The 23,790-nt window shown below is 46.1% G+C and overlaps 1 protein-coding gene and 1 long non-coding RNA gene across 9 annotated transcripts in view; one reads left to right on the top strand and one right to left on the bottom strand.

Annotated features, from left to right (window-relative positions):
• Positions 1-15,360, bottom strand: part of DET1 (DET1 partner of COP1 E3 ubiquitin ligase) — a 27,701-nt gene extending 12,341 nt beyond the window's left edge. For 2 of the 7 annotated variants that reach the window (XM_081839004.1, XM_081838999.1), the window contains exons 1-4: positions 12,796-13,401; positions 10,289-11,463; positions 4,673-4,863; positions 207-398 (exon numbers count right to left, since the gene is read on the bottom strand). In XM_081839004.1, coding sequence (XP_081695130.1) covers positions 207-398; positions 4,673-4,863; positions 10,289-11,371 — 1,466 coding nt within the window. In that variant the 5' untranslated portion in view covers positions 11,372-11,463; positions 12,796-13,401. The other 5 variants (XM_081839002.1, XM_081839001.1, XM_081839000.1 and 2 more) reach the window with 5 other exon arrangements.
• Positions 14,777-23,790, top strand: LOC309328999. Of its 2 annotated transcripts, none has more exons than XR_014151000.1 (3): positions 14,777-14,960; positions 19,889-20,035; positions 23,403-23,790. It is a non-coding gene; the product is annotated as an uncharacterized lncRNA (long non-coding RNA). The 2 variants fall into 2 exon arrangements; XR_014151001.1 differs by lacking the exon at positions 14,777-14,960 and adding an exon at positions 19,193-19,375.

The following is a 23,790-nucleotide window of genomic DNA, read 5'->3' as shown; positions in this document are numbered from 1 at the left end:
GCATGGGTGAGTAACAATGGTTCTTATAAGACACCTAGTAGCATCACAACAAGCAACATCTGAATGTAAGTGAACAGTGAAAGCTAGATCAGACTAAGGCTCATGTAAGCCAGCAGCCAGCCTTCCCCTTCACAATGCGCTAGATATACAAAGGTCTTGTGTAGTAGACATAAAAACATGGACCGTCATGGGGGCACACCACATACCTGATAGGGTGGTCCCCACACGTCTTGGGGCGCTCCATGACAGACACCCACTTGTCGTCGTAACTGAAGAGGGAGAGGTCGAGGTAGGGGCTGCCACTGTAGGACTGAGCGCTGATGGGAAGCTGCCCCAGCAGCCGCCGCACGGCTTCCGTGTGCCCACCGTACTTTGCATTCACAATGGTGTCCTTGAATCTGAAGGCAACAGGCAGGTTGGCGGTATAGAGATAAAAGGCACGGAACAAAAATCACCACCACCCACAACACTAAGTCTTAGCCTTGGAAGAAGCAGAGATAGAAAGATACAAAAGGAAGGGAGGGATCCATGTTTCAGTGGAGCATATCCCTGCCACATCAAGCTAAAAATATCTGAGGAAGCAGCAATGGGAAGAACCTCTGCCCAAGGCATTAGAAAGTTGCTGCCAGTTGCTGTACAGAGCACTGTCGCATCCAAATCATACATTTAAAGAAATATGATGCCCCTTTGACAGCCCTGGCTTCCCCCAAAGAATCCTGGGGACTGCAGTTTCTTCAGAGTGTTTAAAGCAGGGGTTGGCAAGGTTTATCTTGCCTGGACCGGATCAGTCCCACGGAGATCCCTCTGTGGGCCAGATCGCACGTGCGGAATTTTCAGTGTCTGCATGTGAACAGACGCAATTTTTGGCATCTGTGTCCGTGGAGACGCAATTTTGGGTGCCGCAGAAGTGAGTTCCTGTGCCGTGCTGCTTTAGCATAGCACATGAGCGGGCAGCTCGGTTCAGAAGGGGCTCGGGAGCCGGTCAAACGACCTCCACGGGCCGCTTCTGGCTTCTGGACCTTAGGTTACTGACCCCTGGCTTAGAGTTTATAGAAGACCCCTTGCTGAGCCACAATTCTCAGCACTTCTACTGCAATTTCAAGGATTTCTTTTTTGGCGGGTGTGTGTGAAAAGCTAGCAGTTTCATATGCCAGTTACAGTGGTACCTTGGTTGTCGAACTGAATCCATTCTGGGAGTCTGTTCGACTCCCAAAACAGTTAAAAAACCAAGGTGTGGCTTCCAATTGGCTGCAGAAGCATCTTGTACTCAAGTAGAAGATGCGCTAGACATTCGGCTTCCAAAAAATATTTGCAAACCGGAACACTTACTTCCAGGTTTGTGGCGTTCGGGAGCCAATTTGTTTGGTAACTAAGCCGTTCGAGAAGAAAGGTACGACTGTATAGCAGGAGTTGGGGACCCCGTGACCCTCTAGATGCTGTTAGACTCCCAAGTCCCAGCAGCCCCAGTCAGTGAAGCCAATGGTCAGGGATGATGGAAGATGTAATCCAACAACATCTGGCGAGCCAAGGATTCTCCACTCGAGTTACACAGTATTTTTTTTTTCCTGACAAACAACCCGCATTTTAAGCAGCAATTGTTTGGTGCAACTGTGTTCAAAGTGTGCTCGTTCCCTGGAAGTACATTATGGGGTCCTCAGTGAGAAGATGAGCAATGGAGAAGATTCCCTGAAAGACAGTGAGCCTATCCTTATGGCTCATTTCCCTGCAACAGCTCACCACAGGCGTACTACTCTGGCCAAGTTCTAAGGTGCAGACTCACTTTACACAGGGCAACAATAAGACGCAACGTGTTCAGGCAGGATGCCAAACAAAGTGAGTGGGAGTCCTAAAGCACTATCCAAAATCCTCTGCAACAGACCTGAGGTTCCATGTCAATGCAGATGTCTCCAGGGAGGGACCCCAACAGATAAAATCAAGGTGGAAGGAGGTTCCTGATGCTACTGCATGAGCCAATCACTTAAATGCATATGCATTCAATTTAGGTGCCTTTTTTATTTTGCTTCTTCACAACAAGATAAAAGCACATAAAAAAAGCAGCACAGCCACTGCACATTGTTGAAAGGAGAAGCAACCTTTAATATATTCTTTTGCAGATTCCATTAAAGTAACACATGCAACCCAAAGCTGTTTTTAAAGAAATCCTAAGAGCTAGCAAAAATGGGGCCCTGCACCTATGATGGTAGCATACAAGAGTCAGAGGATTACTCTGCAGTCTTGCTGAAGGCAGAGTTAAGTTTGGATACTTGAGGAAGGCTCACTCCCCTTCTGACTGGCCATCATTATTGCACCCCCCTAAAAGTTTGATCCTGCCTCTAGAAGAGTTAACCCTTGCTAGTATGCTCCACTCTGATGAGCATGAGGTCAAAGACCTGTCATCAACCTACAGCTTTACTGATCTACACTGACTCCCACCAATTAATCAACTAAAGCTTTAGCTGATTAATCTAAAAGTCAAAGCTTTCAGCCTTGCAATAATTAAAAGCCTTTATAACAAACTGGCTGCCTTATTCCCCTTAAACAGCACTCATATTTTGCTTTCTGGAGGTAGCCTTGAATTTAACGGATACAGATTGGCTCCTTCCCAGGTTCAAGAGCTCCTAAGATACATAATACAGCAGAAACTAGAAATGTGGGAGGAAAGGGATGGATTAGGAACCCATCAAATTAATACAGGTTTTCTCTAAGAGCTACATGAAAGTGGAAAAGTTTAAAGCTACAGATGGCTCCTCCAAGGTCGAAAGATGATGGGGAAAACCACCCTCAGATGCTGTTTAGATTATGTAAAGATGAGGGACAGGCAGGTGGAGGCAAAGAAGACCTTGTTCTTGTTGAGCTGCCTAGAAAATGCTTTCCAGTACACAGTCTAAAGTAGTTTTCTTGCCTTGGAGATAGAAGAGAGTGTTATGCTCTCGTCACTGGACTCAAGTGTACAATTCACAAATAATCATTATTTGCCTTATTGTGCCATATGCATGGACTTTGCTGGCTCTCATGCCACCCACCCTTCTTATATAGACTCCCAGCTAGAACATCTCTCTTCCAGAATTCCTTTGGTATACCCCGGTCTTCCTCAAGCCAGACAAAGGGCCATAATAATGCAGTGGCTAGAGTAGAGGCTAGCAGAAAGTAGATCTGCTAGTCCTCTGGGCGATCTGCAGGACAGCAGGAGTTTCTCACTCTCAATAGTTGAATAGTGTGTGTGTGTGTGTGTGTGTATGTGTATGTGTATGTGTATGGCCTGGCTGGCCGTTTGCTAATTGCTTCTGTCTCAGCCTCAGTGTTCCTCACTTGTAAAACAGGAGTCTTAATTGGTTCCCTTTGATCTCATCTTTGTGTAGTTCTGCTGTCTGATTTTATTCTAATCCATCCCCCCTCAAATCTACAGAGTTGCTATAAAATAACAAAACAGGTCAACACCAGTCATGTTAAGCAATTATCATAAAGCAATTCTAAGCATAAAACGAACCTTTTAAAAGTAATTCATATACAATGTAAAAGGCAGCAGGTGAAACATAATCAGCAACAGGCCACAACTCATCCAAAAGCGTGAATAAAAATATTAATCTTAAACTGGCACTAAAGCCAGGTAGAGTTGGCACCGATGCATCTTTGTGGGGAGGGTATTCCAGAGGCAGGGATGCACCACAGAGAAGGCCATTTCCCACATCACCACACCTTCCACTTCACCTGGCAGTGCAACCACAAGAGGGCCTGCCATGCTGATCTTTAAGCCTGGGCAGGTTGGTACAGATAAAGGTATTATGGCCCAAGTCATTCAGGGGGTCCAGAGTCAATGTTAACACTGTGAACTGGGATCAGAAACACACAGGCAACCTTTTCAGGTTCTTTGGAACTAGTGCTATGTGGTCCCAATGGGTTGTGCCACTCAGCTAACCACATTCTGGATGAGCTGCAGTTTCCAGTCAGTCTTCAAGAACAGCCCCAAGTAGTGTATGTTACAGTTATCCAGTCAGGTGGCTACTGCAACATGAAACAGTGTTTTTGTGCTACAATTAATAAGTAAATTTCAGTTGCATATACATGTTATCCCAATATTTGCCTCTTGGGGTACAGGAGGTAATCAGCTCCACCCTAGGCCACCATTTGCCCATGGCTCCACTCCCGTTGTACACACTATGGTTCTGGTTGAGGGACCTCAGTCTGGTAAAAAGCAACAATGAACAAACCCTTGCCTCTGCCATGAACTTACAAGCTGGCCTTAGGTAACCCAGCATCCCCAGCCTCACTTTCCGCAATATGAGGACAAAACTACTGGCTTACCCTATAAAGCTGTTTAAGGATGACTGATAATGTATGTAAAGCACTTGGAACATGTTAAAGCACTACACTGAGGGTATCTAATGTGCTGACAGACTACAACTCCCATTATCCCTGACCACTGGCCACATTAGTTGGGGTAATGGGAGCTGAAGTCCAGCAACATCTGGGGGGCACCATGTTGGTTATCCCAGCACTACATAAATGCTTGCTATCATCATCATCATTCCTATTAAACCCATGTACACCAATGGCACTATAGCAATAAATTTAGTTGAGCCAGAGAGCTCGATATGAAGCCAGTTTTTAGCCTCTCCAGCTTCACTGGCTTTGCAAACTGACTGGGCAACCATGCACGGTCCAAAGGGCTCACCGGCGTTGGATTTGCCTGGCGAAATTGTTGCTTGAGGCCGAGCAGGGGAACTGGACCGCCTCGCTGTGCAGTGTGGCATTCCGGAAAAGGTCGCAGAAGTTCTCGAAGAGTTCCAGCAGCTCGTCCGACGTGTTCTCAAATACAGCAATCACCTCGGTGGTCACCATGTTGTACACAACAAAAAACGAAGGCTGAGCAGGAGGAAGCAGAATTGACGTCAGCCAGCTGAGCCCAGGTGGAAGACACAAAGGCCATGTTAAGCGAGCAACTTGCACCACCAAGCCATTAAACCAACCAAGATACGACGCTGTTTTGTGGCTGGATGGGAGGATTCTGCATTTCACCTGCCAAGTTCATTGTAACTTCCAGCCATCGCAATGGGCGACAGATTAACTATGCTATTAACTACCGTCAAATTATTAACAAAGCAATGTGAAATTCCTCCAATTCTTGTTTTGTTTATTTCAAACTGGACACATCAATGTTGCTCTTTCCTTTCTCTGCCAAACATAAAATGTTTTTTCAGAGTGGCAGATTTAATTTTAGCTCCTGCTGCGAAGTGATTTTTAAGCCAGGTGGTGGCTGGCAATGAATTATTTCCCCCTGTATATGCAGAAAGGTGAGAGTTGGTAGGCTTTATTTGGGGAGGGGCTGGGGGGGACACTTATTTTCTTTCCCTGTCTTAATATTTCCAACATGCCGAGAGGAACCTTTTAAAGCGCATTGTGCTCCACTGTTGCCTGTAAATGGTGTACCCTTCAGGGTCCCCCGCTGCTGGGGAAATGAAAGACTGAGCGCCATTAACTATTTCTTTTGAATTACTTGCGTTCTTATCCAAGAATGTCCAAAAGCTGCATTTTGGTTTTGCAATCAGTCACCTAGGTACTTGTGAAGAAATCTTTCCCTAGGTAACATGCTATGGACAAAAGATCAGGTCTATGTTTATTTCTGCATGTCTACAGACCGATTACTCAAGTCTGCACTGAGTTTGGCATCTCCAGAATCCTTGCATCCGCTTTTCTTTTTATAAAGGAAAAGTTTCAAGTCCATGAAAAGTCATGGAGGGAGGAAGGAATGCAGCTTGTTGTTGTAGCCACCATGCCAGGGTCAATTGCCTGCTACTGGCAATCTAAGCCCTACCCTCCACATCCTCTCTTGCTGTTTCTCTGCTACTCCAATCACTGTCAAAGATTGGGGGGGGGGGGGTTTGCAGGGAGGTGGAGAGTGAAATCCTGAAAGCACCATCTAGCTTTCCTGGACCTGCATATTCAACCTTTAGTGGAACCAGTGACATCTCAGATATAATACAACAGATAAGGTATGGGGAACCTTTGACCCTCTAGATATTGCTGAACTGAAACACTGATAAGTCTCTGGCCATGCCTGATATGGCGGATGTGAGTTGTACTTCAACAACACCTGAAGGCTCAAAGGTTCCCCACCCTTACAATAGGTGCTTGCAACTTTTGGACGACCAACTTTCACTTAGCACTCTTTATCATAATAAATGTGAAAGACCACTAATGGATCCCACACAACAACGAAGACCAACACTTCACATTGATTACTCAACAAAATGTATCTGGAAGTGCCCAAGAACCCTATTGATTTCCCCTTGGGAAAACTCAAATCTTGCAGGGAAGTGCTAGGTCCAACCCAGTGTCTTACAGATGCAGCTTATTGACCTCAAAAAGGCAGGATTCTGGAGAGTGCAGAAGAAGCCCCAATAAATACCTCTCCCTTCTTTCCTGGAAAACCACAACTTTTCAGCCAGCTTATTCCACTGATTCTAAAGAACCTTACATTGAGCCTACCAATAAGTTGCTTCTTGTCCTGTGTATAACAGAGCTCACATTCTCCAATAGCCTTTCCAACAAATATGTTAAATTTAATCAGCATGCGCTTCCATTAGCAATTTTAATCTGGCATCCAGGTTACATATATCCAGGCCTTTTTACGGCCTTTCCACCCAACCACCACCCACAGCTTGCATACTAGACTTTGTCTCATTCTTGCAATATTCCTATGAATCCCTACACAAAGCCAGTCCTGTCAACCAGTACTATACACAGCAGCAGAGATATTAATTGATCTCAGTAGAGTTGTAGGTTGAAAAAAGAAAGTGACAAGTCCACGCAAAGCGTTGTGGCTAAAGAGGCATTTGAACCCATGTCTCAACCTAACCCTGACCACTGCACCATACCAGCCCTCTCTCTAAGGGAAACATTTGTATACCAAGAACTGTGGGCCTTTGGTGACCCATTGCCACACTACTAACTTGCATTCATCTTGTAGGCCTATGCACACTTTACCAGGAAGCAAGCCACATAGCACTTACTTCCAGGTAAAGGTGGACAAAATCAGACTGTATGGTTGTCATTCATGGAAACTCTTACACCAGTCATTTATCTGAAAAGGTCAATCAGTGGACTCAACGGTCAAATTTAACGACTGAAGAGCAAGGTGACTGACTGCAAGATAACAACCCAAATTGATCAACCAGCACAAAGATCAACCTTTTCAATCCCCTGACCCATTTTTAAGTCTAACCTGCAACACAGGCCTACTTTCAATGTCCATGTTTCCCTGTGCCCACTTTTCTTCCTCCTCTCTCACTCGCTGCCCTTCTCCTCTCCCTGTCTCTTAAAAACACTTCAGTAAAAAAAAAGAAAATTGTCTATCTGCTGGGACCCATTGCACAACTGAGTGAGTCACAACCAAACTAATGACTAATGAACCTAAACCCCTAAGCCCCTATAACAGATCGTAAAATGATAGAACCATGGTAATCAATGAAGCAACTGTTAAAGGTAGCACTTTAAAACAATTTTAGCAGGAGTTTAAACCCACCAGAGATTAAAGAGAGAACAGTGCTGGTGCTAAGCCAGCCTCCCTGGAAAATGAATTGCACAAGTGGGGTGCCACAAGGCCCTGAGAAAGCCCAGCCATGGCTCAGCCTACCAGATGTTAGGTTGACAAGAAGACAGTGTTCCTCAATCTTAGGTCCCCAGATGTTGCTAGCTTCCAGATCAAATCATGCCCAGCCAGCTTAACCAATGGTCAGGGATGGTGGGGACCCAAGATATTTTTTTATTTTTTTTTAAGTCTTAAGTCTCAGTGGCAAACAACCACATACAGTGGTGCCCCGCAAGATGAACGCCTCGCAAGACGGAAAACCCGCTAGACGAAAGGGTTTTCCGTTTTGGAGGCACTTCGCAAAACGAATTTCCCTAAGGGCTTGCTTTGCAAGACGAAAATGTCTTGCGAGTTCCTGCGGGTTTTTTCCCCTTTTTTCCCCCTTTTCCTAAGCCCTAAGCCGCTTATCAGCTGATCCGCTAAAAGCCGCTAAGCCACTAATAGCGCTAATCCGCTAATAGGGATGCTTCGCAAGACGAAAAAACCGCTATACGAAGAGCCTCACGGAACGGATTAATTTCGTCTTGCGAGGCACCACTGTAGTACAATTCTGTTCTGTGTTTTTTTTCTTACATTTATACCCCACCTTCCATCCATCGTGGGACCCAAGGCAACATACATGTGGCTCCCAGGTGCTCATGCACCCACCACTGAACAAACCCAGACCTGAATAGCTTCTGCAAGGTGGCAGCCCCATGTGCCCTCAGATCATGCCCTATATTAGAACATTAATGCTGCCATTTGACTTGCAGCTAATAAGAGTTTCTTAGCTCCGCTGACATCTTTCCACTTTGCAACCTACTGCAGTTCTGTTTCATGTTGTATCCCTCATCGCTCATTGTGCATGGGTGAGGGTATGAAGAAAGTATCAGTGCCGAGCAGGTTGATGTGGGGGAACAGACCCCATTCCCGGACACCTGGGTCCCAGGTCGTGTAGGGCTTGAAACACAAGCTCCAGCACTTTGATTTGTGCTTGGAAATGGAAAAAGGACCCTCGTGCAACTATTCCAACAGGCAGCAAAGAGTGGAGTAGCCAGGAAGGACTGTAATTCAGTGGCTTTGCATACAGAAGGTCCAAGGTTCATTCCCCAGCCTCACCAGGTAGAACTGGTAGAGACTCCTGCTAGAAACCAGCCTCTGCCAGTCAGTGTAGATAATACTGAGTTAGATGGGCCAATCGTCAGACTTGGCATAAGTAGCTTTGTATGTTTCTGTGAAGCACTGTTTCAACCCATTCTTGGCTTGGCTGGGAAGGGAAAAAGAGCTCCAGATGAATCAAAGTAACAGGCCATCAATCTTGCCTAATGGAAGGAGAGGCATGACTCACAATTGGCTAGGCTGATTTAAAGTAATAATAATAAAGGAGCAAGGGGGGGAAATCAAAATTTTAACCTTTCTACACCAATCAACATCACAAACAGGAAAGAAAAGAAAGAAACTAAAACCAGCCCACCCAGCAGCATGAACATGCATGCCTCCTTTCTTCAGCTGTTTCCCACTCTATTTAATAGTACAGGGCTCTTGCTCCATTTTGGAAAGGAAGCTGCTGCAGATTTCATAAGAGACAGTTGTGAAAGAGTCACCATCAGAATGCTACAGCATAGGCTCCCCAGCTGAGTGGTTGCAATGAGAAGCCACATTTTTATAGGTAGCCTTTTTGGCTAAAAAGCAGGGTACAAATGTTTTCACTAAATAATATATACGATTGCAGGTTTCCCCCCTTTTCACAGACTAGTGAAATTTACATTTGAGGACACTATTTCCTTTAGTTCCAGCAGCCAAACAGTATCACTTGGTCCATATAGGATTCAAGTTTATATGTTTCTAGAACCTTTGTTCAATGAGCGTTCAGGAACACAATAGTAACTATAAATACACAAACACACAACACGGCCATTGAAGCAAAGTGGAGAGATGCAATAGGAACAGGGCTCCAGGAATATGAATTATATTGAGTGCAGGTTAAATGACAACTTTAATTTAAATTCTTGTAACTGAAGGAAGGAGAAATGTCATTTTTATTTCAAATATCCTGGACTGGTTCTAAGGGTTAGGAACCTGACTAGGAACTTGACTATATAAAATACAGTGGCTGGAGGGATAAGCAACATGGGAGGGCTATTGCCTTTGTCCCTGGATGCTTCCCAGAAGCATCTTGCCAGCTACTATTGGAAATAGAATGGTGGAATAGAATGACCCTCAACCTGATCCAGGAGCTCTCTCCTTGTCAGGTAAAGGTAAAGGGACCCCTGACCATTAGGTCCAGTCATGGCTGACTCTGGGGTTGCGGCGCTCATCTCGCTTTATTGGCTGAGGGAGCAGGCGTACAGCTTCCGGGTTATGTGGCCAGCATGACTAAGCCTCTTCTGGCAAACCAGAGCAGTGCACAGAAATGCCATTTACCTTCCCGCTGGAGAGGTACCTATTTATCTACTTGCACTTTGACGTGCTTTCGAACTGCTAGGTTGGCAGGAGCAGGGACTGAGCAACGGGAGCTCACCCCATCGTGGGGATCTGAACCGCCGACCTTCTGATCGGCAAGTCCTAGGCTCTGTGGTTTAACCCACAGCGCCACCCGCGTCTCTCTCCTTGTTACTCACACACAAAAACTCAAAACAGCCTGGTCGACAGGATTTCTTAGAACAATATCAGAGTTTCAATATCCTGCCAGAATAGCTCCCACAAAGGCAAGCTCCATACCTGTGAAGGGTCTGTCACCCGTAATGTGACCACATCTTCACTTGTGTATTTGATGAAGAGATGGTTCTCATCCAAGAGCTGCATCTTCCACATGCGAAGCTGCCTCAGCTGGTCAAAATACTGGAAGAACCTCCTTTTAGCTATAGCACTCCCATCCTGCTCTGCCCTTCGCCACAAGTAGACCAGCAGCCTGTGCTTCAGAGAATTTATGAATGGTTCTTTGTATGGGTTCGCCATGCCTGTCTGAGAATCCCGCTGAACCTCTGGATAGACAGCAGAGAGTGTGAGGAGGTCATCTTCATAGCAAAAGCGGCCTATCGTTCGTACATCAATAAAGGTGCCCTCAGGTGTTACCTGAAATACATGGATGGTTTGCTGCTGTACAGACAGAATGGCCAGGATATTTTTATAAAGGTAGAGCCCTTGGTTGTGGGACAATATGACTTTATCACATTTGAACGTCCTGGTATCGCAAAGCCTGCCTGTGTGAAGGTCTATGATGTGCAAAGAGTAATCTTCCAAAGGTGACCTGGGGTTAGGAGTCACTGATTCACTGTTGCGGTAAACCTCAAAAAAGGGAGGGTGGGGCTCCTCAGGCAAATAGGCAGCAGAGCCAACAATGACATAGCGACAATCATCTGTGAACAAGCTACATTCACGGTTCAAGTGCTCGCCATTAGAGGCCACGTTGGTAATGTGAAGGAGAACAAAGAAACGTTCAAAGAGTCGCCCACGGATGTTGATGGACCGCTGGTCATTGCCGTTAGCCAAGATCTCCCCATCGTAGCCCTGGAGGAGGTCCTCTGCTGCCTGGCACCCTTGATACTCATAGATCTCCAGTGAAGTCTGATCTGAGGAGAAGGCAATGAAGTACCTTCCATCAGGGGAGAACTTCCGTAAGAAGCAGGGTGGTTTTTCAACATTAACCACGGTAAAATTGGGGAAGACATTTTGGTGGAAGATGCGCACCTGGTGCCAGTGGGTGCCAGTCTTGCCAGAGGTGATCCTTCGACGTTCTAGACGGTAGATGACGTTCTGGTTCTGGATCCGACGAGGCCTGATAGTTGGGGCCTCATGATCCATAATATCTTCAAGTGGAAAAAGTCCCAGGGTGGCTAGAATCTGACAGAGTCAAAAGGCATATCATGCTGTCCAAGAAAAGAAGGGTGTGGTTGCTGTGAGAATCAAATTGTAGAGATCAAAGGAAATAGAAGTCAGTGTTAGATTCACACACAGCATCTCTTTAAGAATAAATATATCATGGTTCATATAACAACAATAAATACTATAGGTAAATCTAGTATGTCAAATGGGGTGAGGTAGGACTCTGGCCCATGAAAGCTTATGAAACAATACCTCTGTTAGCTTAAAGGTGGCATAACACTCTGTCCCATGGATGGAAAACCTATGGCTCTTGAGATGTTGCTGGACTCCAATTCTCATCAGTTCCAGCAAGCACAGCCAATGGTCTGGGATAATGGGATTTGTAGCCACATCTCAAAGTTCCCCATCAATGTTCTGCCCAGTTCTTTGTATTGAGTGCCAAAGGAATGTCTGCCTACGCACTGGCCAGCAGCTGTTTACATGTATTCAATATACAAAGCCTGAAGGGGATACCTGGGCTTTAACAAAACACATATGAGAACTGATCATTGCCTTATTCTTTCTGGGAAAGCCAGAATTGTAATAATACATTTGTTACAAACATTTAAAATTTTGCAAGAAGGAATTGGCGAGTAAGAAAACTTCTTCCCACTTCAATATTTCTATGCACTCTTGCAGTAAAGTAACAGATGATCTGGCCCAACAGAACAGCTAGGCAGCTATATCTATTAATACAGTGTCTCAGGAAATACGAGCTGAAATGAAACATGAAGATTCTCTGGAGTGACATGTATGTATCATGAAAATGAATGCCTGCTATTATACAACAAAAAGTACTCTAGAAACAACAGCAGCACAGAACCAAATTACATCATTCTAACATATTACACTAGAAGCAAGCTTTAACAAAAAAATATCTTCATGGTGCCATGCAAGAGATGCTGAGGTTAGAGATGACAGCAAAACTGCAGAAGCATGGATTTCCAATGCTTTTCAGAGTTCAGGACCCCCTCTTTTACAACTTGACCACTAGAGAAAGGATTAGGCTGAGTCTAGTGAGTGGCCCAAGGTCACCCAGCCAGATTCAGGGTTCAATGGGGATTTAAATCCTGGTCACCTGGCTCCAAGTCCAAATACTCTTATCTAGTGTTCCCCAAAGATCTGACAGAAAAGTGTGCCTTGGTAGAACTAAACTTGTGTGTGTGTGTGTGTAGCATTTATGGAAAATAGCCATAGCACCGTGGCAGTGCACATCCTTTGAATTCAAAGAGTCCCGGACTCAAACACTCACATCTGAAGATAGGTTTGGAAAGATCTGTCTGCAACCTTGGCGAACCAATGGTTTGACTCAGTATAGGGCACCTTCCTAGGTAATCAGCCACCCTCAATGACGCTCAACCCACCTTGGTTTCTACAAAAAGTCACTGTTCCAGGCCAGCCAAAGGATTAGAAGGAGGAAATGAAGGCACAGCAACTCCTGCAGAGATGTAACACGCAGCCTCCTCTAAGGATGGGCGGTTCTGCGCATCTCTATATTGTGAAGCAGACATGGGCAAGCAGCAGATGCTGGTTCGAAGGAAACACGGGCTGAGGACAGCCAAGCCTGAACAGAGACAGTGGGCATCCTCCTCCTCCACGGGTAGCTGTGCGACTTCTGGGAACTTTCAAGCATTAGATTTATTTATGAATTGTTTTTTTGGGGGGGCACCCTCGACACGATACTGGCTAAATTGCTCAAAGATGGTCTTTCAAAGGGATTTCTAGGTGCTGCTTCCCCGGGTAGACACTGAACGTTTCAACTTCCTTGCTATTTTGGGCAGGTGCGGACCCGAGGCCACGGCGAGGGGCGAGGGGAGCAGCGCCAACTCTCCCCTCCCAGCCAACCCTTCCCGCCCCCAAACTCGGGCTTCCGCGGGTGCGACGGAAGGGTCGAGCAGGGAGAGGTCCCGCCTCGCCGCTTCCCACCCAGGCCTCCCCTGACGGGGGAAGAACAGCAGCCCGCCTCCACAACTCACTCCGCGGAGGCCGCCGCCATGTTTCCGCCGAAGAAAGAGGAGGAGGAGGAGAGGGTGAGTGACGTCAGGCACTACCAACGAGTCCCCATAGCCTACCGCACCGCGAGCGGAAGGAGCGTAGCCGCAGTAAAGCGGAGACTTACCCAGGAACCACCGAGCGACAAGCGTCAGAGGACAGAGTGTCGACCGCTCTGGTTTGGTTTTCGGCGGCTGCTGTTCTCTGTGTTTCCGCAGCGGCCCCTGGCGGACGGAGGTCGCGAGGCTGGCGCCTCGGTACCCCGCTGCCTCCGCCTCCTCCCGCTTGGCTGCCATGGCAACCGCATCCTCGCCTAAGGCGGCGCCATGGCAACCAGCTTCCTAGGAGGGAGGGCTCCTCGCGGCAAACGTGGAGCATCCCTCTCTCCTCCCCATGGCGACTTAGTCATGACGCCTGCTCCGCCATACCCTAGCAGGGGGCATGAGCACCACCATGTTCTCCACTGACGTGGCCACCATCAGAACTGGGGCTGCGTACGGTACCCGCCCCATAAAGGAGCCTTTGGTGGGCCATTTCTGCCCCACCTCCCGGTGCAGCATGGGGAGGAGGAAGCCTGATGCCAGTCCCCCCCCCCGAGGTTGCCATGCCAACTGCTCTCACCAGTTGGGTGCCTTACCACAGCCTAGTAGGGTGCCATGGCAACCTTAGGTACCATGGCAACGTCTCTCCCCACAACCAACCACAAAGCACACACATCTCCACAAACAGGTCATGAGGGCAACAATGACTCTACTGCACCCCAAAAAAAGGCACTGGGACACCCCAGATGCACAGTGGGACTACTACTAACCCGGTGGGAGCCTCCAGGCACTGTGACAACTTGTTTCTCCGGAAAAGCTTCAGCATGCATGTCAGAAATAATTTCTGATGTCCAAATGTCGTCCCTGTGGGAACAGTACAAAAACTGATTTTCTCCCTCAGGATGAAAAAATACATACTTACATATCTTCTGAGAGGCCCCTGGCTTTGAAGCTTGAGAGAATACACAGACTATTCTATTTTCCACTGAGGAAACTCCTAAACAAATACTGCAAGCTCTTTGCACTGCAAAAATTTTGGGGGCTTGTTCTAAGGCAAGAGTGGGCAACTTCAGGCCCAGGGCCAAATGCGGCCCTCGGGGCTTGAATATCTGGCCCTCTCCCTAGCCACACCTTTCACCGGTCCTGCTTGGCGTTCTCCTCAGGTGTTTTTTCTGCTGGCTGGACTATGTCCTTGAACTCAGCTAATGCCTCTTACTTGTCTAGATGGAAGGAGAAAGTGTAGAAACTGGCTTACTGTAAAATGTCCACACATTGCTTTGGCTATTTTTGCCTCTGGCCACACCTGCCAGAAGGCTGCACTGCAGGAAAAGTAGCCCTCAAACTGAAACAGGTTACCCATCCCTCTTCTAAGGTGTGCACACTGCCTTCACATGGGGCATTGAACTGACGTCTTGGGCCCCATTATTGTTCCACCTGCATGTACCCTGGGACATACCCAACACTGTGTATCAAAGGGAAATTGTAAGCTGAGGATGGTAAGGTGCCTTTTCACTTCTCTGTCATGACCAGTGTTATCTTGAGAAGTCCTTGTTTAGTTTTCTGGGAACTCCAGGGTTACTGGAAGTGGAACACAGTTTGAAAACCATGTTGACCCTTGCTTCTGGATAGATCTCAGTTTTTACTAACCATTTGAGTTGTTGGGCAGTTGCCCCTTTTGTCGTCGCTGCGGCTTTGTGATGGGAAACATAGCTTCAGTTCTATCGGCTGAACATCTTCCAGTTCTTAAAAGAATGAAATAGCCTTGGCCATGGCCAAATTTTAGACCTTAACAAACAGCACCCATTCCAAAGGCGTATAGTAACTGGCAATGTAAGCAATACATTATATCGGTGATAGAGAGCCTGTGGTCCGCCAGATGGTGACACAGAGAGAAGCAGAGAGAAAATATGATGGCACAGTGAGTGTTAGCCAAACAGGTTACTGATTACCAATTACTGTTTTTTATATATTTTTAGAAATTTTTGTGGTTGAAATGCCTGACCGAACGAAAATGGTATGTTTATCCAGTTGTCAGTTACCACCAGTATTGGTAACAAGAGACAAGGACATAGAATGCCTTTTCAATGCTTTATTCACACTTTGATTAATACACTTCTCATATGGAATACATTACTTCAATGTACACAACCTATGCTAAAAATAATCCAACATATTAAGCAAACAGCAGAAATCTACACTATTTGGTTGATGAAGTCAACTAATAGGTAGGAGGAGTCTTACCAAGCCAGAAGGTGTTGTGTGATCAGATGCAATAAAGTCTCCTCTTAAATGGTCAGTTGTGACTAAATGCTCCTCAAAGCCCCAATACTTGCCATTTTAGGTTTTTGCTCCTCCCTTTCTTGCTCTGGGAATCTCCCACCCTTTTGCTACCATATGGCATACAAGAGACTTGTGCCCAACTTGTGTTTTCCCCAATGTGTCAAGTCTTCATACTATCTTGTTTTGACTAAATGTATGACTAAACTTGTTTTTTTACTATTTAATTTGTTTTTCTATCACCCTTCTACATATCTTTCCACTAGCAGCCCTAATATCTTTCCTGTTTCCTGCTGTCATCTGCTCATAAATGGCCATGCTTCAGTTGACCTGACCCATCCCAACTATTTCATCATCTATATCCTTAACTTACCCCACAATTACGGTACTTTCGCTGGAAGCCTTTCCCATAGCTGGTATCTTTCTAATATCATTTTTAAAGGCTTCCTATCAAAAGCATATTTCTGAAGTCTTTCTTTTGAAGTCCTCCCTAATATCATGCATATGAAGCATCACAATGGATCAGTTACCCTCTCAAAAGCTGCTAAGGACTTTCTTGATGGCTTTTGCAAACAACATGACCCAGCACTCCTCAATCAAAGATGGCCACATGTTCTTGATTAACGGAGCTTCAAGTTCATCTGCTAGTCTTTTATCTGTCTGATTTTCTTCTTAATCCAGCATGTTAGGGAAATAAAGGCTATAATGAGTCCTATTTCAAGGACACAAATCAAAATCACTCAGGGAGAATGGCGTGGTGTGTGCGCGCACACACACCAATACACACCCACACCCACACCCACACACAGAGAGAGAGAGAGAGAGAGAGAGAGAGAGAGAGTGTTCTATGCAATCTTGTAAATTCTGCCCACTTTTGGCTCTGGCCCTACCTACTGCATGTGCCCTCCGCCCCCCCCCCCAAAAAAAAGTATCCCCAAGGGAATGTGGCCCTCAGCAGATAAGAAAAGGTTCCCCTAGCATTGCATAGGCTACAAAGGCTTTTACAAACAGTTCTTACAAACTGTTCCACCCGTGCACATGCAAGTGATGGAATATAAGAGCTACTACACGTGCATGATATCATTTTGGATATTTTTCTATTTAAGTGGTCAATAAACACTTGCAGAGGGTGAGAAAAGAAGTATCTCTGATTCTGTGCTTTTAAATAGGCATATATTCCCCAGAATCAAGCACCATCCACCTAGGAAAATATTGCTTTCATGATTTGTCTAGTTAGACAAATTGCAGGAACAAAGACTGTTATCCAAATAGGCATGCTGAACCAAAGGATCGGGATATGGTGTTTAGGGTACAATCCTATGCTCCAGATATGGCAGCTGGGGAACTTTAGGATCTGGAAGAAGCTGCTACACTGGTGTATCCAGAGATATGCCTCTACTAGGGAAAATACACCATTGCAATTTCAGAAATAAAGCAGCTGAATGTTACACCTGCATATCCTTACCACTCAGGCAGTTCTGCTGTGAAGGACCCAAAACAGTGGTAATGTGTGTGATAGGAACATAGGAAGCTGCCTTGTACCGTTGAGTCATTGGTCCATCTAGCTCAGTATTGTCCACTCTGACTGGCAGCAGCTCTTCAAGATTTCAGACTATGGTCTCTCCCACAGAGAGCAGAGCGAAGCAGAGACACAGCCCTTCCCAGTCAAATCCAGGCTGTGCTCTAGACTCTTCCAACTACAATGGCATTATGTTCTGCTGCACTGTTGCAGTGGGACAGGGTTGGGCACAAATGGAGCACCACTGTTTAATGGAGAGCCAGTAACATCACTTCCCAGGGCACACCTCTGAGTCCACCAGAACTCTTCAACAGACTGCATTGTAAACAAAGCAGAAGACGCACACATGCAGGAGTGTGGTTTGGAGGCTGACTTGGAGCTGAAGCCACAATGTCTTCATTGGTCAAAAATTCAAAATGACCTACAACACTTGGGTGTGTGTGTTAAGGATCTGGACAACTGGCTAGAAAAGGTTAATCACTGTTGGTCTAAAGCTCTCCAAGAAATGGTTCGCTGCAATATTTGGGCATTTTAAAAGAGATGTGATCTGGACTTACCAAGGTTCCCAAAATTTATGTTTGCGATTCATGTAGGGCCCACTTTGTAGACTATTGGGATTTCATGCCTTGTGAAAACAGAACAGCAAAAGCCACTTTGCTGTCTGTTCTGTCAACAGATCGAGATTTTCCATAAGTTTGGGAATAAGTGTTGCAACTTGAATTCTTCTTTCAGTGCTTGGGAAATATGTTTTAGTGGGAGGTTAGACAAATCAATATCCCTGCTGTTTCCTGAGTGTTTGGATCCAACTTAAAACTCCATGGGTTCCCCTGCATTGACTGAAAGTAGCTGAAATCAAAGAGTTCCATTTTTGGAATGTTATGAAATAAGACAACCATGGGACCCAGTATGGTGTTAGCAACCCTAGGAACAACCAGTTCGAGATCTGCCTTGCTGTCACAGTAAATAACCAGCAAACTTTTCTCCATCCCATCCCATTCCTCCCGAGCCTTTTCAATTATTGGTGGGAGGCCTATTTACTCTTGACCTCATGCCTAGCGTTGTTGACATGAAATGAGATTTCCTACATCTGCACACACACACAACCATATCTTGTTGTTAGGATCAGTGGCGTAGCGTGGGTTGTCAGCACCCGGGGCAAGGCAAGTAATTTGTGCCCCCTAACCTGTGGATTTGCGCCCCCTAACCCTAACCCCCAGATGTTGCGCCCGGTGCGCCCGGCCCCCCCTGCACCCCCCACGCTACGCCACTGGTTAGGGTTCCTATCCTCAGTTGTGTGTGTCAGTGCAGAGTGCTGACCTTGGAAAGAAGAAAGCTGTTTTCAGTTCAGCAAGCGGGCATGAGGAAGATGTAATTTTCTGTTGTGGCACCAAGGATGTAGAACGCCTGAGATCTTCCTTTTCATTGGGCAGTGAAAACATTTATTGCAGCAGGCTTTGAGGGTGGCTTTTAATTTGCTCACATTGTACCATATTGGGGCTGCATTGAAAGGTGGGTGCAGAAATAAATGCTAATTCTGCTTTTGTACAAAAGGTAAATTTGCAAACACACACAGAGAGAGGCACTATCCACCTTCAAGACAAGCAAAAGTATCAGTATTCAAGGACACATTCCAGCCTGGAAAAATGTGTGAAGCCATTGGTGTAGATGTAGAAAAGGTGTGTTCTGGGGAGAGTCCCAAGGGCCAGACTGAGGGGAGAGTCCATCCCAGGACTGAGGTTCCCCATCGCTGTCTCATATTGTTGATTTGTGCATTTGTAAAAAAAAAATGTTGGATGTTTTGAATAGAATAGAGTTGATGCACGAACAATACCTTCTTACGACAGTTTCACAGCTCTCTGCATCCTTGAGTGGCTGCAGGGTGAGCTTATTTGAGTTAGAATCTCATTGCGGATCTGTATTATGTGCTTATTTTCAGATATTCATGGGTAGCAAAGAGGAACTCACGTTGCCATGGGCGTAGCCAGGGGGGCAGGGGGGCAGCTGATTAAGAATTGACATAGGGTGTTTTTTCAGATGTAACTCACTAGAACTCAGTTCCAGCAACTCTCCGATGGTGGCCATTGCCATTATAAGAGAACAAGAAAGGCACTGACGGTGAGCTCTGGCACCTCTTTTTCTAGAAAAATAGCACTGAATGGATGGATCTGTTAATTCGGTTCTCTCAGTTTCTACTTTTCCCAGCATTAAATTCAGTTATCCATATTTCTGTAGCGATTTATTATTTTGTAAAAATACATATGAGAATCAGTATTTTAGTGCAAATGTCTGGTACTAAACATATTTCTGTAGGCAGTTTTGACTATTGTACACATTTTTGCAAGCAATTTCCCCAATTATTTATTCAAGGCGTTTTTATATTGCTTCACCATTAGCATTTCTAATGGTATAGTGTGTTATATTTCACAAATATATTCATGGTTGTTCACAATTTCCCTTAATGTATAATTTTTTGAAAGCATTCGTTAGAGATCTGTATCTGAAAATTCTGATAACTGCACATTTTGAAGGGCGCCTGTGTTTCAGTTAATCCCCTTCCCCATTTGCTAATTTGGTAGATTCACCTTCAAATGTCAGCTGAATCAAATTTTCCCCTCTTTGTTACTCCAGATAGTATCTTCAGTTACAGTAGATCCACAGACATCTGTTCCCCCCTGAATTTTGAAATAAGAGACAAGCACTCTCGATAAACGACTGCCGGAACACCTTGAAACAAAGAACACCAGCCCTCAGTGCCAAAGGAAATGATGGAGAGATGTGAGATTTTGCGGAAGGGAGATGATGTGGGGAGATCATAAGCAAAGCCTCTCTGGTTATGTACTTAATTTGTTCCGGAGGTCCGTTCTTAACCTGAAACTGTTCTTAACCTGAAGCCCCACTTTAGCTAATGGGGCCTCCTGCTGCTGCCGCGCCGCCACCACATGATTTCTGTTCTCATCCTGAAGCAAAGTTCTTAACCCGAGGTACTATTTCTGGGTTAGCGGAGTCTGTAACCTGAAGCGTATGTAACCCGAGGTAGCACTGTAGCATTAATGTCGGAAGGCCTGGAAATATCCATGTGGAAGATGTTGCAGGCGGAGGAAACACTGTTCCTCGCCCGTCTGCGGCTTCATTTCATTCTGCTATTCATGCACTGCTCAACCAAGGACAGTGAAGTACTTCTCTAGTATAGCTGCAGTTGACCTCGCTCATTTACCCTGACATGCGCTACCCTCATGCCGTAAACCACAGGGTGCGCCATGCTTGTTTGAAGCTGCTTTCTCCATCCCCTACCAAAGCAAGCTTCTTCCATGAGAGCAGAGTGAGAGGGTGAAAACCAGCCTAGGGCCCCTGTTACTGAGGAATTCACCCAGCGACAGATATATTATTCCCCAGGTTCCGTGGCCTGATGGTAAGAGGGCCTGGTTTCGTCCTCAGCTCAATCTCTCTTGTTCAAAAAAGGTTTCTCAGGAAGGGAAACAGCAGCCAGCTCCCCAACAAATGATATCCGAGAGCTATGAAAAAGGGGAAAAAGGGTTCTTTCCTCAAACAGATGTGGCAGGTTCAGGGACAAACAAGCAGCAAAAGGTCAGGCCTCTTACACCTCTGACAATTTTCTTCCTCCTCTCCCATCTCTGGCACTGGGAGAGAGGGTCCATGCAAAGCAATGCAGCTCCCAGCCAATTTCTATCGCAATCATTATGAGGGTCTGACCTGTCTTTTCTTCAGCCACCCCCAATTATAAGGCTGCTGCAAGCTAGACTAAAGCTTATGCCATCTTGCAGTACTCCAGGTAAGACATTATGAGCTTGTGGGGTGGAAGGGGGGCAGGGAGAGGTTGTATATGGATTAGCACTGGTCTGGAGGAGTGCTTTATTCATTGCATTTATATTCTGCTTTTCTTCCAAGGCATTCAAGGTGGTGCACATGTTTCCTATGCTCCCCTTTGCAGACCCTCCAAGTGTCCCTATTTTCCAGGGATAGCCCCGGATTTAAAGAAGCTGTCCCGGTCTCTGATTTGATCCTGGAATGTCCCCCTTTTCCTTGTTGTTGTTGTTGTTTAGTCGTTAAGTCGTGCCTGACTCTTCGTGACCCCATGGACCAGAGCACGCCAGGCACTCCTGTCTTCCACTGCCTCCCGCAGCTTGGTCAAACTCAGGCTGGTAGCTTCAAGAACTCAGGCTGGTAGCTTTGAGAACACTGTCCAACCATCTCATCCTCTGTCATCCCCCTCTCCTTGTGCCCTCAATCTTTCCCAACATCAGAGTCTTTTCCAGGGAGTCTTCTCTTCTCATGAGGTGGCCAAAGTATTGGAGCCTCAGCTCACGATCTGTCCTTCCAGTGAGAACTCAGGGCTGATTTCTTTAAGAATGGATAGGTTTGATCTTCTTGCAAACCCTTTTCCTTAAGACATCCCTATTTTCATCAGAGAAATGTTGGAAGGTACAGACTTATGCAATCCCCAAGCCAAGGAGAAAAGTAACTATACAGCCTTTAGAAGACATCTGAAGGCAGCAGAAGTTTCTTTAATGTTTAATGTTTTGCTGTGTTTTTATATATGTTGGAAGCCTCCCAGAGTGACTTGGGCAACCCAATCAGATGGGAAGGTTACAAATAAATTGTTGTTGTTGTTGTTTTTATTATTTTCGATGTCCCTATTTTCATCAGAGAAATGTTGGAGGGTGTGTCTCACTCTCCCCACAATAATTCTGTGAGGTAGGTCAGGCTGAGAGACTGTGGCTGGCCCAAGGTCTCCGAGTGAGCTTTGTGGCTGAATGGGGATTTGAACCTAACTCTCTAACCACTACACCACAAAGGCTATATAGCAGCTGTGAATATAAAGAACCTCCTTATACAACCACCTTAATTTCCAAAATGGGGGGAAACAGGAACCACACTAGGAGATTCAAGCTGGACTCCATCCCATGCTGACCTTGAGCAGAAGCAGACAGGGTGTGATGGAGCAAAGCAGGCCTCAGCTGCAGAACTTCAGAGAATACCAAGGAAGCAACTGATTCTGCCGTCGGAGGCTAAACCGAGATCCTTTATTCTTGTGCATCCAGCCTACTTGTCCCAAATTTCTGCACCTCCTCAGGTGCAGTGTTAACTGGTAGCCATTGGTGGGGCAGAAAGCAGGGAAGTCAAGGATAGGTGGAGGAAGAGCCAAGGACACAGCCAGCTAATTCTAGTTTAGCTCCATCCTTCTCCCTGCTGAGTTCTGCAAGGGACTTAGGAGGAAGGAGTCGGCAGGCAGTGACAACCTGTGGGCAGGTTGTAAGCAAGAAGGCAGGTGGGTTGGGGGCTGGCTTAAGGCTAACTGAGCTTGGTGGGGTGCTGCCCCATTCACTCTAATGGGCCCAGCCTTCACTAAGGACTTGGAGCCTACTCAGGATTGTGACTCCTCATTGTCTCCTCATTGTCAGTCTCTTTAGTTAACAAGTAGTCTAATGGGCTTGTGAAGTGTGGTGTGTTTTGTGGGGTTTGCGTTCTGCAGGGCAGGGTACAGCTTTAAGAGTCAGTGCCTCTGAAGGTCTCAGTTCAGCAGGGCTTGGCTCAAGGGTACAGCTGCCACTTGCCTTACTTTAACAAAGGCCACCTGGTCGCAATCTACCCCACTATGGTGTAATGTCTTGCATATTCCTGTTTAAATCATAGTAATTCTTTCCGAATGGCCACCGACAAATATAAATCAGTAAAGGCAAACTTATGCCAATGGGTGCCCTCTGTGCTTGATGGTACGTAAGATGCTAACCCTACCTGGCCAACAAGCTCACCTAGGATGCTGCAGCCCGGATTGGTACCCAACACCTCGGCTTCTGGTGCTGCTGGTCCAACTAATCTGGCTGGCTTTTCCTCATGTGGTTGAGAGCCAGTGTCTGAGCTGCTGCTCAAGATGAGCTCCTGAAGCACTTGTTCATTCCCAACCTAACCTATTGTTGGTAGATGCTGAGTTTTCAAAGCTTCCACGGCCAGGAGTAGCCAGGGCCTAATTTAAGAGCTGAGCCTTACTCAAAGAGCTTTGGTTCCTCATGCCGGAGTTTTATTTCTCCATAGATAATAGAGCAGATTCTTTGTTTGGCTGTAAGAAGCTGCAGCTGCCTTTTGACACAATTCAACCCCAGTCTCTCTTTTTTGCGTCCTTCAGTAAATCAAAACAGGCACTGAGAGTCTCCGTTCTCTTAGTGTGGAGAGCTGAGGGTAAAAGCTACAATGGATTCCATCTAGCCACCGTCAACAGCCTCTCCTCAAAACATGTGCTTACAGGAGTCTTTGTCAACCTGGCACAACTCTGAGGTTTCAGACTGCAGCTGCCGCCAGCCCCAGCCTGCATGGGACACAGCCTGATTTACCACTCCAGGGCTCTAGCACTTCATTTCCATCTGTTGCATGTGTAGTTGCAGTTTGACACTGAGCTGGTCTGATTATAGAAGCAGGAGACACAATCTGCTCCTTGCTGGATCCAAAGCCGTGACTTGGGGGCTTGCCTGGAATCCGAATAGAGAAGCAAAATGTTGTGGGGTTCATGCTGTGAG

The sequence above is a fragment of the Podarcis erhardii genome, assembly GCF_964252035.2.
Source record: "Podarcis erhardii genome assembly, chromosome: 14".
NCBI lineage: Eukaryota > Metazoa > Chordata > Lepidosauria > Squamata > Lacertidae > Podarcis > Podarcis erhardii.
The sequence above is the reverse complement of the archived record's forward strand: the minus strand, read 5'-3'. Positions and strand labels throughout refer to the sequence as shown.